General features: G+C 34.1%; 1 protein-coding gene across 1 annotated transcript in view; it reads left to right on the top strand.

Annotated features, from left to right (window-relative positions):
• The window catches only part of PSMA6 (proteasome subunit alpha 6), an 18,388-nt gene extending 4,540 nt beyond the window's left edge, over window positions 1-13,848 (top strand). Inside the window, exons 2-7 of the mRNA XM_011376676.2 lie at window positions 6,201-6,295; window positions 6,742-6,823; window positions 7,544-7,699; window positions 10,083-10,261; window positions 11,743-11,837; window positions 13,635-13,848. Of these exons, the coding sequence (XP_011374978.1) occupies window positions 6,201-6,295; window positions 6,742-6,823; window positions 7,544-7,699; window positions 10,083-10,261; window positions 11,743-11,837; window positions 13,635-13,692 (665 nt within the window). The 3' untranslated portion in view covers window positions 13,693-13,848. The remainder of the gene's footprint in view (window positions 1-6,200; window positions 6,296-6,741; window positions 6,824-7,543; window positions 7,700-10,082; window positions 10,262-11,742; window positions 11,838-13,634) is intronic.
• The last annotated feature ends 239 nt before the right edge of the window (window positions 13,849-14,087 follow it).

Here is a 14,087-nt window from a genome sequence, read left to right as displayed (position 1 = left end):
GTCAGTGTGACTGGAACATAGACAGTAACAACTGGAAGAGTAGTAGATTGCAGCAAAATTTTAAAGAGATTTGAGTACCATGCTAGGGTTTGGACTTTACCCCGTGGATTTTGGGCATAGGTGGCAGAAGCCTTTAAGAATGATAAGGTTAAGTAAGATGGCAGGAAGACTAAGAGAGACTTATTCTCTAATCCATAGAAACCCTAATGAGTGAACTAAGGTATTGATAAAGGTGGAGAAGAAGAGACTCGAGTTTATTTTAATTTTATATATTTTATTATTGAACATTTCAATCAAATGAAAGTAGGTAGAATAGTACAATGACCCTCATACCTTTCACCCAGCTTCATCAATTATCAACATTTTTTGGATCTTGTTTTCTCTTTATCCCCTTTCCCAAACACTTTCCCCATCTCTGGTAAAGTATTCTAAAGCAAATCCTAGATATAAAAGTGGACATTTGAGAGAGACGAGGTGAAGAATCAAGGATGTTGCTTGGGTTTGTAGCTTGAAAAACTGAGTAGTTAATAATACCATTATTTGAGATAGAGACTATAAGAAAGTAGCAGGTTTATAGAGAAGAGATTTATTTTCGTACATGCCTGTGCGTGAAATAGGCATTTCCAAGTATGGGTTCAGAGCCAAAGATGACAGAGTTAGTTGTGATAATGTAAGATAAAATCATCCAGGGATAGGGAGAAATGGTGGAATCCCGGCAGTATTAAGGAGTCTAGCTGAAGAGGTGGAAGCAGTAAAAGAGACTGAGAAGAAGTTCAGAGAAGTAGATAAATACTAGGAATGATATTCTTCAGTAAGAAGTTAAATTAAAATTCAGTTCCTTAGTTTTATTAGCTACATTTCAGGTACTCAGTAGCCACATGTAGCTAATGGCTATGATATTGGACAGTGCAAATATAGAACATTTGCTATCGTCACAGAAAGTTCTATTGGACAGCACTAGTCTATATAGAGAGGGAGAGATGAAGCAGATTTCTTTAATGAATCCTGGCAAATTCACAGGTGCATTCTCTATTGAGAAGCATTTTTTAAATGTAAAATATTTATTTTGTGAGACAAAATTTTTTTATGTAGTGGGGGTAGTGCTACCTTTTGTGGCTTTTATATTTTGCATTATTTAAGCAGACCAGATAAGTAATGCAAATGAGTGAAACAGGCTAGGTGAAATATGACAGGGAGAGGTGGGAACTATGGAAAACTGCAAAACACATGCCAGCCATAGATGATTTTGCTATGTGGAAATGAGGGTGAGGTGTTAACAGAATTTTTTTTCCCGAAGAAAAACTGAATCCTGATTTTATTTTATTTTTCAATTAAAATCTTTCTAGAAAACCCTGCATTCTAAGCCAATTTGAATTAGCTGGATTGGGTCCATAAGCAGCCTTTGATTTAGTATCTTCTGGTTGCAAATTTAATTTTAAATTTCCTTGGTTCCTACTTTCTTTGATTCTCCAATCTGGATATGGAGGGTGGAAATACACCCTTGAAAATTCTAAAATTAGTGGTGAAATAGGAAATGCTATAGGAATTCAGAGAAAGGGTTGAAGAATCCCATCTGGGACAATCAGAGAAAGTGTCCCTGGGAAATGGAAGAGGCTTGAGGGAGAAGGGCAATCTTTGGCTAGGTGGAGACAAATGAGAGGGCAATCCAGGCAGGACACGAAGAAGCAAAGACATGAGTATGGGGAACATCAAGGTATATAAATATAAAAGATAACGTAAGAGGATAGTTGGTAAGTATTACAAACTAATAGCCCTCTGTGGCCATAGATGGAATATTTTTTTAGGCCAAAATTGTGTTCTGAGCAATTGGGTAATAACAGCAAGCAGTTGAAAATGTACTGAAATTAGGCCAGATGAAGTGTCGTGACCCAGATATTAGAATCATCTGTATAGAAGTGATTGTTTCTTACCTCTGCAATATCTATAGTGATAACCCCTCTTTTATTCCTGGAAACAAGTCATTGATTTTTTTTAGACCTTTTCTAATATAAATAATTAAGACTATTGTATTACATACAATAAAAATTAGTACAAACTTAGCAACTTAACGCACTTATTATCTCACAGTTTCTTTAGGTTAGGAGTAGTCCGGGAACCACTTAGCTGGGTCCTCTGCTTATGATCTTGCAAGGCTGCAGTCATGGTGTCATCCAAGCCCTGTTCTTATCTTGAGGCCCAACTGGAGAAGAATCTGCTTCCAACTGAGGTTGCTGGCAGAATCCATTTCCTTTCAGTGTAGGACTGAGGGCCCCAGCTATTTACTGGCTATCCACACAGGTCACCGTGATTCCTTGCCATATACCTATTTACTAAGCCAGCAAGAACAGTATCTGGAGCGAGTGTGCTGGCAAACAGTCTCATATAATGTAATCAGGAGTGAGACATCCTGTCACTTTGGTGATATTCAGTTTGTTAGAAGCAAGTTACAGGTCCTGCCCACACACTCAAGGGTAGGGGATTACACAAAGGTGTGAACAATAAAATCCCGTCTGAACACTTTTATCTGTATCCTACAAATTTTGTTATATTTTTATTACCATTTAGTTCATAATATTTTAAAAAAATTTTACTCATGATTACTTCTTTGACCCATGTTTTATTTAGAAGTATGTCTTTTAAGTTTTCAAATACCTAGGGATTTCAGTACCTTAAAATTTATTAAGACTTGTTTTATCACCTAACATATGATCTATCTTAGTAAATATACCATGTGCATTTATATTATAACATGCTTGTATATTCTTTAGTTGTTCCCAGTAGTCTAGAAATATCAACTAGGTCAAGGTGGTCGATAGTCTGGTTCATATCATGTATGTCTACTTTTGTGTGTGTCTGTATCTAGTAGTTGCTGAGTGGCAGTGTTAAAATCTTTAAATGGGTGGGATCTGCCATTCTCTTTTAAATTTTATCAGTTTTCCTTTCATGTATTTTGAAGAACTCTTATAAGGTACATATACATTTACGATTGTTATGTCTTTTGAACTGATTCTTCTCCCATTTTGGAATGTTCCTCTTTATATCTAATAATACTCTGTCTTGGAGTCTACCTTGTCTGATTTAATATCTTAATATATAGCCCCTCCAACTTTATGATGCTTACTGTTTATATGGTATACTTTTTTCTTCCATTTATTAGTTTGTCTCTGGTAGACAGCATATATTTAAATCTTGTTTATCTGTTCTGACAATTCTCTTTTTATTGGAGTATTTTGTCCATTAACATTTAATGCAGCTGTTGACATGGTTTGATTTAAGTTTATCATTTTATTATTTGTTTTATTTGCCTGTTCCCCTATACCTCCTCTTTTTTTTGATTATTTGAATATTTTTTAGAATTTTATTCTCTTAGCTTTTTGGCTGCTTCTTTGTATTTTTTTAGTAGTTGCTCTAAGAATTATAATATATCTGCTTAACTTCTCCCAGGCTTCTTAGAGTTACTGTTTATCACTACACATAAAATGTAAACCTTGAAACCTTATAAATATATTTACACCCTTTCCTTTTTATAGGTGATATATTTACATATTTTATAAACCACAAATCTTATAATTTTTGTTAGGTATTTTTAAAGAATTAAAGAGATTAAATCATCTTTTATATTTACGATTTTTGATGTTCTTCATTTCTAAAGATTGGAGTTTTCATTTGGTATCATTTTGCCTTTAGCCCCGAGAACTTCGTTTAGCACTTCTTGTTGCAGGTTTGAAAATGTCTTTACCTTCATTATTGAAGGATATTTTTGTTGGCTATAGAATTCCGTATTGATGGTTTTTCTTTTCACACTTTTATGCTGTTTTACTATCTTCAGGTGAAGTCTGGAATTAAAATCATTGTTCTCAGATAGAATCTGTTCTTTTTATCTGCTTTCAAAAATTTCCCTATTTTTGGCTTTTAGGAATTTGACTATAGTGAGCCTAGGGTGGTTTTATTTGTATTTATCTATTTAGAGTTTGCCGGATCTTCAGTTTGATATTTTATGTCTTTTGCCATGTCTGAAATATTTTACACATTTCTTTGGATTCTTTTTTGCCTCATTCTTTTCTCTCCATATAGGACTCCAGTTACACATACAGTATATGTATTATACCATGTGATATTGACCCACAGACTCATTGTCTTTTTTAATCTGTTAATTTGATTGATTAATTTCTATACCCATTTTCTCTTTATTATCTCCATTCTGCAGTTAGGTCCATTTGGTGAATTTTTTTATTTCAAATATTTGTCACAATTTTAAAATTTATATTTGGTTCTTTTGTACTTCTGCTGAAATTTCTTATTTCATTTCATTTTGAGACTATTTTCCATTATGGCATTGAGCATAGTTTTAATAACTGCCTGTAGTACAGTAACTGGGTTATCTCAGGGTTAGTCTCTTGCATGTGGACCACATTTTCCTGGTTTTGGTTTGGTTTGGTTTTTTTGGGGTTTTTTTTTTTTTTTTTTTGGTTTATTTTGGTTTGTTTTCTTTTTTGGTATGTTGAATAAGTCTGGATTGTATCCTGGATATGTGAATGTTAGGTTGTAAAGACTGGATTCTGCCATATTCCTCCAAAGAGTGTTGATTTGTTCTAGGAGGCAGTTAATTTGGGTCACAGCTCAAATCTCACTTTCTTTTATCCTTAGCTAGGCTGCCTGGAGCCGGTCTTGTGCATGTGTGGTTATGGAATTGGCTAGAGATTTGGGCAACATTTATATATAGAAATTGGGGCTCTCCCTCTCTGGCTCTCTCCTTTCTCTCCCTCACTTTCCAGCAGCTGTGGTTACCCTCAAACTGCTCACTAGTTCTTCAGGCCAAAGGACTGAGTTTTCTATGGATGTTTAGCCCTGACTGAGGCCTGCACTCAGGCAATAAGCCATGAAAATGGGAAACTCATCCCATGCCATTCTCTTCTTCCAAACATTGACTCACCCTCTAGAATCTGCCTACTTTAGGCTACTCTCTGGTGTCTTCAGATAGTTACTGTTTTTTCTAGAGATTATAGTTTGTTTGTTTGTTTTTAATCTGTGGAAGAGTAATCTGGTAGAGCTTTATTGGCCTCGTGAGAAACAGAACTGAATTTGCAGTGTAATGGGATAGTAAAATATTATAATTAGACAGTTATATCTAAACTAGATTTGAGGATTTCCATTAAGGTGATTTTTCTAGAGTTTTTACTCTATTCTTTTGTTCTCTCTTCAATAAACAGCCATTTAGAAATCTTTGATAAAAGGATCTTTATTATAGCTCCTATTAAAGGAAATTCTTTAGTGTTGTAGGTAGTATTTTCCTCAGCTGGTCCTCATCACCAGTGGCTTTTTGAACACATGAGACCAGGCCTCAGACCTAGTGCCCAGAGTAATACTTGATAGAATTTTAAAAGCATCTGTTATGTGTCAAAATGTTGGTAATAATTGGAGTTATGAGTAATTTTTCTCTTGTATTTTCTATATTTTTCACATTTCCTACAATGAGCATATGTTAGTTTCTCTTGCTGTTTTCCTAATTATGAAATATGTTTGTTAAATTGAAATATTACAGAAATATATAACATAAAAAGGAATAGTCTCATCTGCAGTTCTCCTCTATCAACCAAACTACATGGTGCCAGAGTAGTTTTTTATGCTACCACTTTGATCCAGCTGTTTTAACATAAGGAATGGTTTGACAGCAGCTAGAAGTATACAAGGTGAAGTTTGTTATAGACAAACTAAAGAATCCTATTTTATAGGTAACATAAAAAATACAAAAAACATGATTTAGAAAAATTCAGCTTGGTGGGGGGAAAACAGTGCAAAATAACCTAACAGCAGTTAAAACTGCATATGATCAAATTAGTTATTGACCAGAAGTTAACAGGAATAGTAAATCTTGAGAAAATTTAGAGCAACTAAATATGACCCAGAAAAACCTAACTTGGTAGATATAATGGCCACAAAACCAACTTTTAAAATGATAAAACATAATTGATAAAGATTTAATGTAAGTTAATAAAATCTTTTTTTGAAATTTGGTACTTGAGCCTGATGATACAAGGAAATGGAGTTGGTTTAACTATGGTGTGTTATTATTTTGACTTAGCATTGTTACAAGCTTTTCTGGCTCTAACTCGTTCTTTTTAATGACTGCTTATTATCTCATTGCATGAATCTATGATAATTTATTCTGCCTTTTAAAAATAAATTATTCTGTTTTTCAGAATATGCTTTTAAGGCTATTAACCAGGGTGGCCTTACATCAGTAGCTGTCAGAGGGAAAGACTGTGCAGTAATTGTCACACAGAAGAAAGTACCTGTAAGTAATACTGCCCATACAGCCAGCCAATTATTACAGAATATAATGCTAGAATTTTTCACAAGTTTGTACAAAAACATTATCTATATATGTTAACATTCTTGTTTTGACTCTGCCAAGAAGTATTTATTGAGCAACTGTAGGCACTTTACCTGAGTAGACAGAATTAACATATTAAACTTTGTGATATGATTATAATAAGCACAGTGGGTTTTTTTGGTCTTTTGTCTTCAGGGATCTTGAAACATATTCTGGTGAGCTGTAGTTGTTGCCCACAGGAAACATATCTAAAAAGGAAAACAGTCACTGCTCTCTTTTAAAATATTCGTTTTAACTATAAAATGAAGACATTTATTATATAGTATATTGTTATAATTCCACAGTATTTTTATCACTACACAGCTGTGATTTTTTAAAAATTATCTTGATTTTATTTTGTTCATCAGGACAAATTATTGGATTCCAGCACAGTGACTCACTTATTCAAGATAACCGAAAATATTGGCTGTGTGATGACAGGAATGACAGGTAATTAACTCAGTGCCTACTTAGATTTGTTATTTTCTTCAAATTACTTTTGACTTTTGTATTAATTTTAAAAGGCTCCCTTAGTGCCTGATTTTCCAGGTGATGTGAGTAGATTCGCAGTCTTCCAAAGCTAGTATCAATATCTTCAGAGTATTGTGAGCTTTTTTCCTAATTAGGAGTATAATAGAATTAGATGTATATGCTCCTATTAGGGAAACTGGGCTGAGGCCCTTCTCATAGATGATTTATTTCAGATGTAGTTAGTAGTTTAAGGGGGTGTCAGTCATTATATCTCAAACCTGATAATAATACACTAGTTAGAAGCAGGTGAGAATTATAAAAAATTGCTTTGGGTTTCTATTTTCTGAAATCAAGGGAAAATTCAAGCTTACAAAAAATCAAGAGAAACATCATACTCTCCCCTTAAAACTTATTCTTTAGGGAATTATTAGACACTTATAGAAACTATTTTAACAGCTGATGAAGGGCTCAGTATAAAACGGCAGTACTGTATATGAAACTCCATTTTAAATTTTTTCTCTTTTTTGTCATGTGCTTGTTGCTGAGTCATTCACTTTTCATTGGTGGGAGAAAAAGCTGTAGTGGGCTACTGCTTTCTTTAAGTCATAATGGAGATAGATGTGTATATGGAAAAATTTTCTGGCTTGTAGGTTTCTTGTTTCCTCCTAAAGAACTAAACCTTTTTATTTATGCTCTTAGCTGACAGCAGATCCCAGGTACAGAGGGCACGCTATGAGGCAGCTAATTGGAAATACAAGTATGGCTATGAGATTCCTGTGGACATGCTGTGTAAAAGAATTGCTGATATTTCTCAGGTCTACACACAGAATGCTGAAATGAGGCCTCTTGGTTGTTGTAAGTATGCTAAAGAAGTCTTCCCGAATAATTGATGAATCAGAAATTTTTTTTAGAAAACATTCATAAATAAAGTTATTTCAGTAACACCTCAGTTCTGAACATGTGGTTTGGAAATTATATAAGATGAGGAAATCTTTGTAATAAACCAGCAATGAAGGACAGGTTTCACAACAGTATTTAAGGTATTATCTATAAGCTTTAGATGGCTGTTAGACTTTTTATCAAAATATTTCTATTTAGCATGTGTGATTTAAAATAGCCAAGTTACATTAGGCTGTTCTAATGGAGGTTCTACAGCAATTCCAGATGGCTAGTTTGATGGAAATACTTAAATTAGGCATCTTAGCAATGCACCTGTTTCTTTTGACCATCCTAAAAAATCAGAATCACACACGTATGCCTGTGATTCATATTTTTAGAATACTTTTCTCTTTTAAAAAACAAAATTTTACTGGGAGAGATATAAGATTTACCGATTTAGATTTAATATAATAAATTACCATGAAAAATTCAACACATTCACTTACGAGAATTAAAGCAGTCAATGTAATGATTTCTCTTTGGTATCTAATCCTGTTTCTTGACCTCTCACTTAAAACTTCTCCCTTGATTTCTTTAGAAATACTCTATTTTCCTCTTCGTTTCCTTAGTTCATCCTCTTCTGCTTGTTCCTGAATGTTGTTGCCTACCTGGTTTCTCTCCTTGGTCCTTCTCTCCCTCTTTATTTTGTCTGGATGATCTCACCCAATTGCATGGTTTCATTTACAACCTATATGCCAATCACTCCCATGTTAGCTTTAGCCCAGTCCCTTTATCCATGTCCCATAGGAATTCAAAGTTGAAGTCATTGCTGTTTTCCAAGTTTCATCTTCTACTTCTTTATTCTGCCCCTACCCCACTTTTCCTGGTCATCTGATTAGTCATCAAGCTTTACCTCAGACTATCTGTTCTGCTCCATCTCCTCTGTCACTTTTTCATCATTTCTTGCCTTTGCCACTAAATTTACCTGTCTCTTCTATCCCTTCTCTTTCCTAGTCTGTCTTTCATTTTGTTGCATGAGTTATTCTAAAATCAAATTTTGGTTTTTGCATTCTTGGAAAAACTGATCCCTCATTGGCTATAATGTAAATTCCAAACTCCTTAATATGATGTGTAAGACCCCTTGCAGTTTATTCACAAGTAGCCTCTTTCTTGTACTGCTTTCCTTCCTCATCTGAAGCCTCTGTAATACACAGATCATTTGTCATTTCCTGGGTGTATCCTCACCTTTCATATCTCATTCCTTTTGCCTTGATTGCCTTTTATGTCCTTATTGTTAAAGCCTGCTCATCTTGCAAGACCCTGGAGTAGAGAAGTGTTTCTTGTTTCCCCCAAGCAGTAACTGGATCCCTCTTTTGTATTGCCCTTATGCTTTGTATATATCAAGTATAAAATGTAAAAAAAAAAATTAAACAGGGTGACATAATAATGGAATAAAGCAGACATCTGATCACTGTCATAGTGTTTGTCAATAAGATTGAAAATTCCTCATTAGTAGACTCTCTAAAACATCTATAAATGTAAATAAAATAGTTCCTACTGAATCTTAGAAGACACTATAAAAAAGATGTCGAAATCTAGAATATAAGAAAGCAGTAGTCAGATCATTCTTTAAATACTTTGTTACCTGCTCTGCCAAGTAGAAGTTTGGTTTTGGTGGCTATTTTAATTATGTCATTCTAATAACGATTAGATTTGTAATAATATATTGATGTGTAAAGAATTTAGGATTTGGTTCATACTGACTGCTAGGGAAATGTATACCAGTAGTAACAAAGACGGGCAGTGTAGAGGTGGGCAAGTAGCCCCTACGTGTATTTCTCTTTACACCAGCATTCCCAAGGTGTGTTCCATATACTTTTAGTTCCCTGGAACCTTAATAGGTAGTTCTTAAACTTTAAAAAGAAAAAGAAAAAGTATTTGTCAAGTCAATTTAAAAACTGCTAAGCTTAAGTATGTTAAATATGCTATCGTATATTATTTTCTCTAAAAGAATTATATGAAAAGTATATTTTCCAAATTTATTTGGCCAAGTAACATCTTGAAGGATTAGAGTTCAAAAGAGCATGCTTTGAGTAATAGCAAGAATTCAAAAAGTTGTAAATTACATTTGTGATAATTTGAACCTTCTGAAAATCTGTGATAAAACCTTTTGTGAAAAGAAATTTCTCTGTTACCTAATTTATCTGTGGTAATCTATATTTTGTTTACAGTTTTCTTAAAGCAAAACACATTTAAAATGGATGGCCAGAGTAATGATTAACAAAAGCTGTGTGACAACACAAGAAATTTGTTGTGTAAAGGTATAAGGTATTTAATGAGGGTCTGTCTTTCTTTTTAGGTATGATTTTAATTGGTATAGATGAAGAACAAGGCCCTCAGGTGTACAAGTGTGATCCTGCAGGTTACTACTGTGGGTTTAAAGCCACTGCAGCAGGAGTTAAACAAACCGAGTCAACCAGCTTTCTTGAAAAAAAAGTGAAGAAGAAATTTGATTGGACATTTGAGCAGACAGTGGAAGTAAGTTAGCTAAAAGAATCTGAATTTTTTTTTATACTGTATAGCAGCGGTCTCCAGCCTTTTTGGCAGGTGTTCCTATGAGAATCTAATGCCTGATGATCTGAGGTAGAGCTGAGGCGGTGATGCTAGCCCTGGGGAGCGGCTGCAAATACAGATGAAGCTTCACCTGCTGGCCCACTGCATACCTCCTGCTATGTGGCCCGGTTCCTAACAGGCCACAGACCAGTACCAGTTTGTGGCCCAGGGGTTTGGGATCCCTACTGTATAGAATAGTGAAGATTATTGCATAACTGGTAATCTATAAAGGCCCTTTCTGGGTTTTATCATGAGATCCAAGTTTGTCAGCTTAATAGTAAAATTGCTATTATTCAGCTGACATAGGAACAGTGAGGACTGCTTTTATTCACTGAATTCCTGATCTCAATTCATAATGTATTTGAAGTTACTTTCAACAAAACACATTTAAAATGGGAAAATTTAACTAAGAATAGGAACCAAGACCTGGCCCAAAGACCTACATGTTATGACTCAAATTAGGCTTAACGCTTCCCAGTAGCAAAAGTGAAAAAGTTGTGTCAGTTATGTTGCTCCTATGGTCCCACACCAAATTGTTAGGGGAGGAAATATCTTCCTACTAAAAGAACATGCTCACAGGATGACTTGGCAGAGAAATTATATCTGGGATGTAAATATAGAGATAGCTTTGTGCAGGGTTCCTGAGGGGATTGATTATTCATTATGATTGGGAACTTTTAAATTGATAGTAGAAGCCAAAATTATTATACAAATATTTACTAACATTAGACTAAAGAAGCCTCTTATTTACTGCCAAGCAGTTAGAAACAAAAATTTTAGTAGATTTTGGAATAAGGGTCTGGGATACAGCCATTTTAAAGACAGCATGATTCTGACAGATGACAAAGGAAAAATTGCCATCTAATACTTTTGTTTGGTTGGCAGATTATTTGTACTAATAGGAGATATAAAGCTAGTTCTCATCTAGGAGGTACTATGCCCTGTTTAAATGTCTCTTAAAGGTTTTTTTTTTTTTTAATTGCAATTCATAACGTCATAAGTAATCACATCAGATACAAAAGCACTTAAAACATTCTTAAATTGTTATTACTGTAAATTCATTGAAAGAAGACTATATTATTCATCTTTATCCTCTCCTCATCTCACCCTAAGTGATAAGTGCCTGGCATGTAGTGGTCATCAACCACATAACACTTGTGTAAACCTTCGTATTTTGTTTGATGGCCCATTTTGATTTATAGCCGGAGTGGTAGAAAAAAGTTTCTTGTCATTGGCGAGTGACATATTAGAGTTAAGCAATCTGTAAGTAACTCGTGGCTATAGAACTGAAACATGGAGCAAAAACAAATAGCTTATGGTTAACTCATTATTTGAATAAGCTTAGAATGAGAAAATCTTGGAATCTCTGAAAAATACTATATTTTAATGTTGATAATTTTTTTCAGACTGCTATTACATGCCTGTCTACTGTTCTATCGATTGATTTCAAACCTTCAGAAATAGAAGTTGGAGTAGTTACAGTCGAAAATCCTAAATTCAGGTGAGTTATATTGTTAGCCAAGTACTTAAAGAAGTTTTCCAAGTAATAAATCTCAGCCTAGGAAGGCGGAGGTGTTGGGGTCCATTTGTCCTATAACTCTAGACCAAACATAATTTTTTCTTGAACTATAATTATAGGGGTTTTTTTCAGTACCTGAGAGATCTGTTTTAAAACTTACTAGATGTCTCTTTAAGACAGATATCACTGCTTTTTCTTTCTCATTTCAGAGTGATTTTATACACAGTACCAGAGATGACATAAAATAACCTCCTTTATGTAAGGAGTAAAGTAAGCATAAGTCTTTTTTTTTAGCTTAAAACCAATAGAAAATCAACTCTCAAAGTTTTCGTTTTTCAGGTAGAGCTTTGATTATTTAGTGCTTATTTAAGTGGAGCTTTGAAGAGCAATATGAAATACTGATATACATCAGACCCTGTCTGGAGGTCTTTGGAAGCCCAAACTTTGAAGACAGAAAATTGGATTGCAAATGCTGGGTATCTGTCTGTTTTTACTCACTAAGTGACTATCACAAATCAACCTTACAGCTTCCTGAGTCAAATCTATACTGGGTGTTTAACATGTATCAGTTCACTTAATCCAGCAGTCCTATGAGGTTATTTACCATGAACCTGGATGCTTTTGTCAATAGTGGAAAATACTTCAGATAAATCCACAGATGCAAGGAACTGCCAGAAGGCATATTAACTATTATGTGTATTTACTCTTAGGTCACAGTTACAAGGACACTGGTCATGGTTAGGGATGGAAAAAAAGGTTGCAAACTAAGCTTAACTGGTCTTGGGAGAGTTTTTGTTAGTATACATTGTTTTTTCTAATTTCTTTTTGTTGCCTGCAGCTAAGTGATATAAACATAAACAATTTAAGAAAAATTCGTAGAAATTAAAAAAAAAATCGAAATCTATTCACTAACTTTTTTTTCCTGTAGGAAAAAGTTGTCCTTTTTTTTTTTTTTTTTTAAGGAGTAAAATTCCAGCAGGAGCAATTTACAAATCTCTAAAGAACCTGCAATTAGTTCTTATTGTCTTTTTCTATTCTAAGACCCTCCTATAACCTTTAAAATTTTTATTTTCATCTGTTAGTTAAATAGATAAGAAACCAAAGATCCTGTGTCTTCAAAAAGCCATGTATCATTTATAAATTCTGTGATAGTATGCTTAATAACTAGACTATACAACATAAGCATCAACAACTATAGAAACTACTTACATTTCTCCAATTTGCAGTAAAAAATGTCACTTTGATAAATTTCAGTTTTTAGAAGTCCAGCAATAATAGGGCCATATTATAAAGGTTGTAAAGCAGTTGATTTCTTCAAGCAAACCTCATTTAGAAAATACCATATGTTCACCATGGAATGCCTTCTTATCTCCCAGCTGATATAAACTTAAGTTATACTAGCTAAAAAGGCATTTTGACTTAAGAGCTAAAATAGAATACCTTTTGTGTAGTTTAGCTTTATATTTAAATATTTTCTATCATAGCTACACCTTAAAGGGTCTTGTTTTCAAAAGACCAAATTCTAGATTTGATGTCAAATAAACATTTTTGTGTGTAGATAAAGTTGATACGTAATCTGGGAATTCCTTCAAAATAATCTAAAGGGTAGCTGTATAGATTTTTTTTTAAGACTAGCTATAAATTGGTAATTGTCGAAGTTGGGTGTTAGGTATATGAGTTCATTACTCTCTGCTTTACTTTTGTATGTGTTTGGAATTTTGCATAATGAAAAGTTTTCAAAAAGTCAGTACTTGTGGGTTTTTTCCCTCTGCCTTCTAGGATTCTCACAGAAGCAGAGATTGATGCTCACCTTGTTGCTCTAGCAGAGAGAGACTAAACATTGTGGTTAGTTCACCGAATCCATGACGCCGCTGCCTGGTAACAACAGACCGACATTACGGAGGCCCCTGGATTGAAAAGCCACCTCTCCCACTCTTCCTGCCACTGAAGAGGACAGAACTCTATCAATAAAAACAGTGCTTTTGGAAAACAATTGAATCCTGTTTTTTTTTTTTACCTCCAGTTTTAGATATTAAGCCTTTAATACCTGCAGACTATTAAATGTTCACCATATCCAAATTGTAGCTTTATTCATTTTGTTGACAGATACAAGTTTCTGTAGCTTAAGGAACGTTATTGCCAGAAATTTAAACTATAGCTATATGCCATAATAAATAGCAAACTAAAATGTTTCAAAACTTGCTCTGACTGTAAGTTGGCATATGAGGCAAG

This window comes from Pteropus vampyrus, unplaced genomic scaffold, assembly GCF_000151845.1.
Source record: "Pteropus vampyrus isolate Shadow unplaced genomic scaffold, Pvam_2.0 Scaffold10, whole genome shotgun sequence".
Lineage (NCBI taxonomy): Eukaryota > Metazoa > Chordata > Mammalia > Chiroptera > Pteropodidae > Pteropus > Pteropus vampyrus.
The sequence above is the reverse complement of the archived record's forward strand: the minus strand, read 5'-3'. Positions and strand labels throughout refer to the sequence as shown.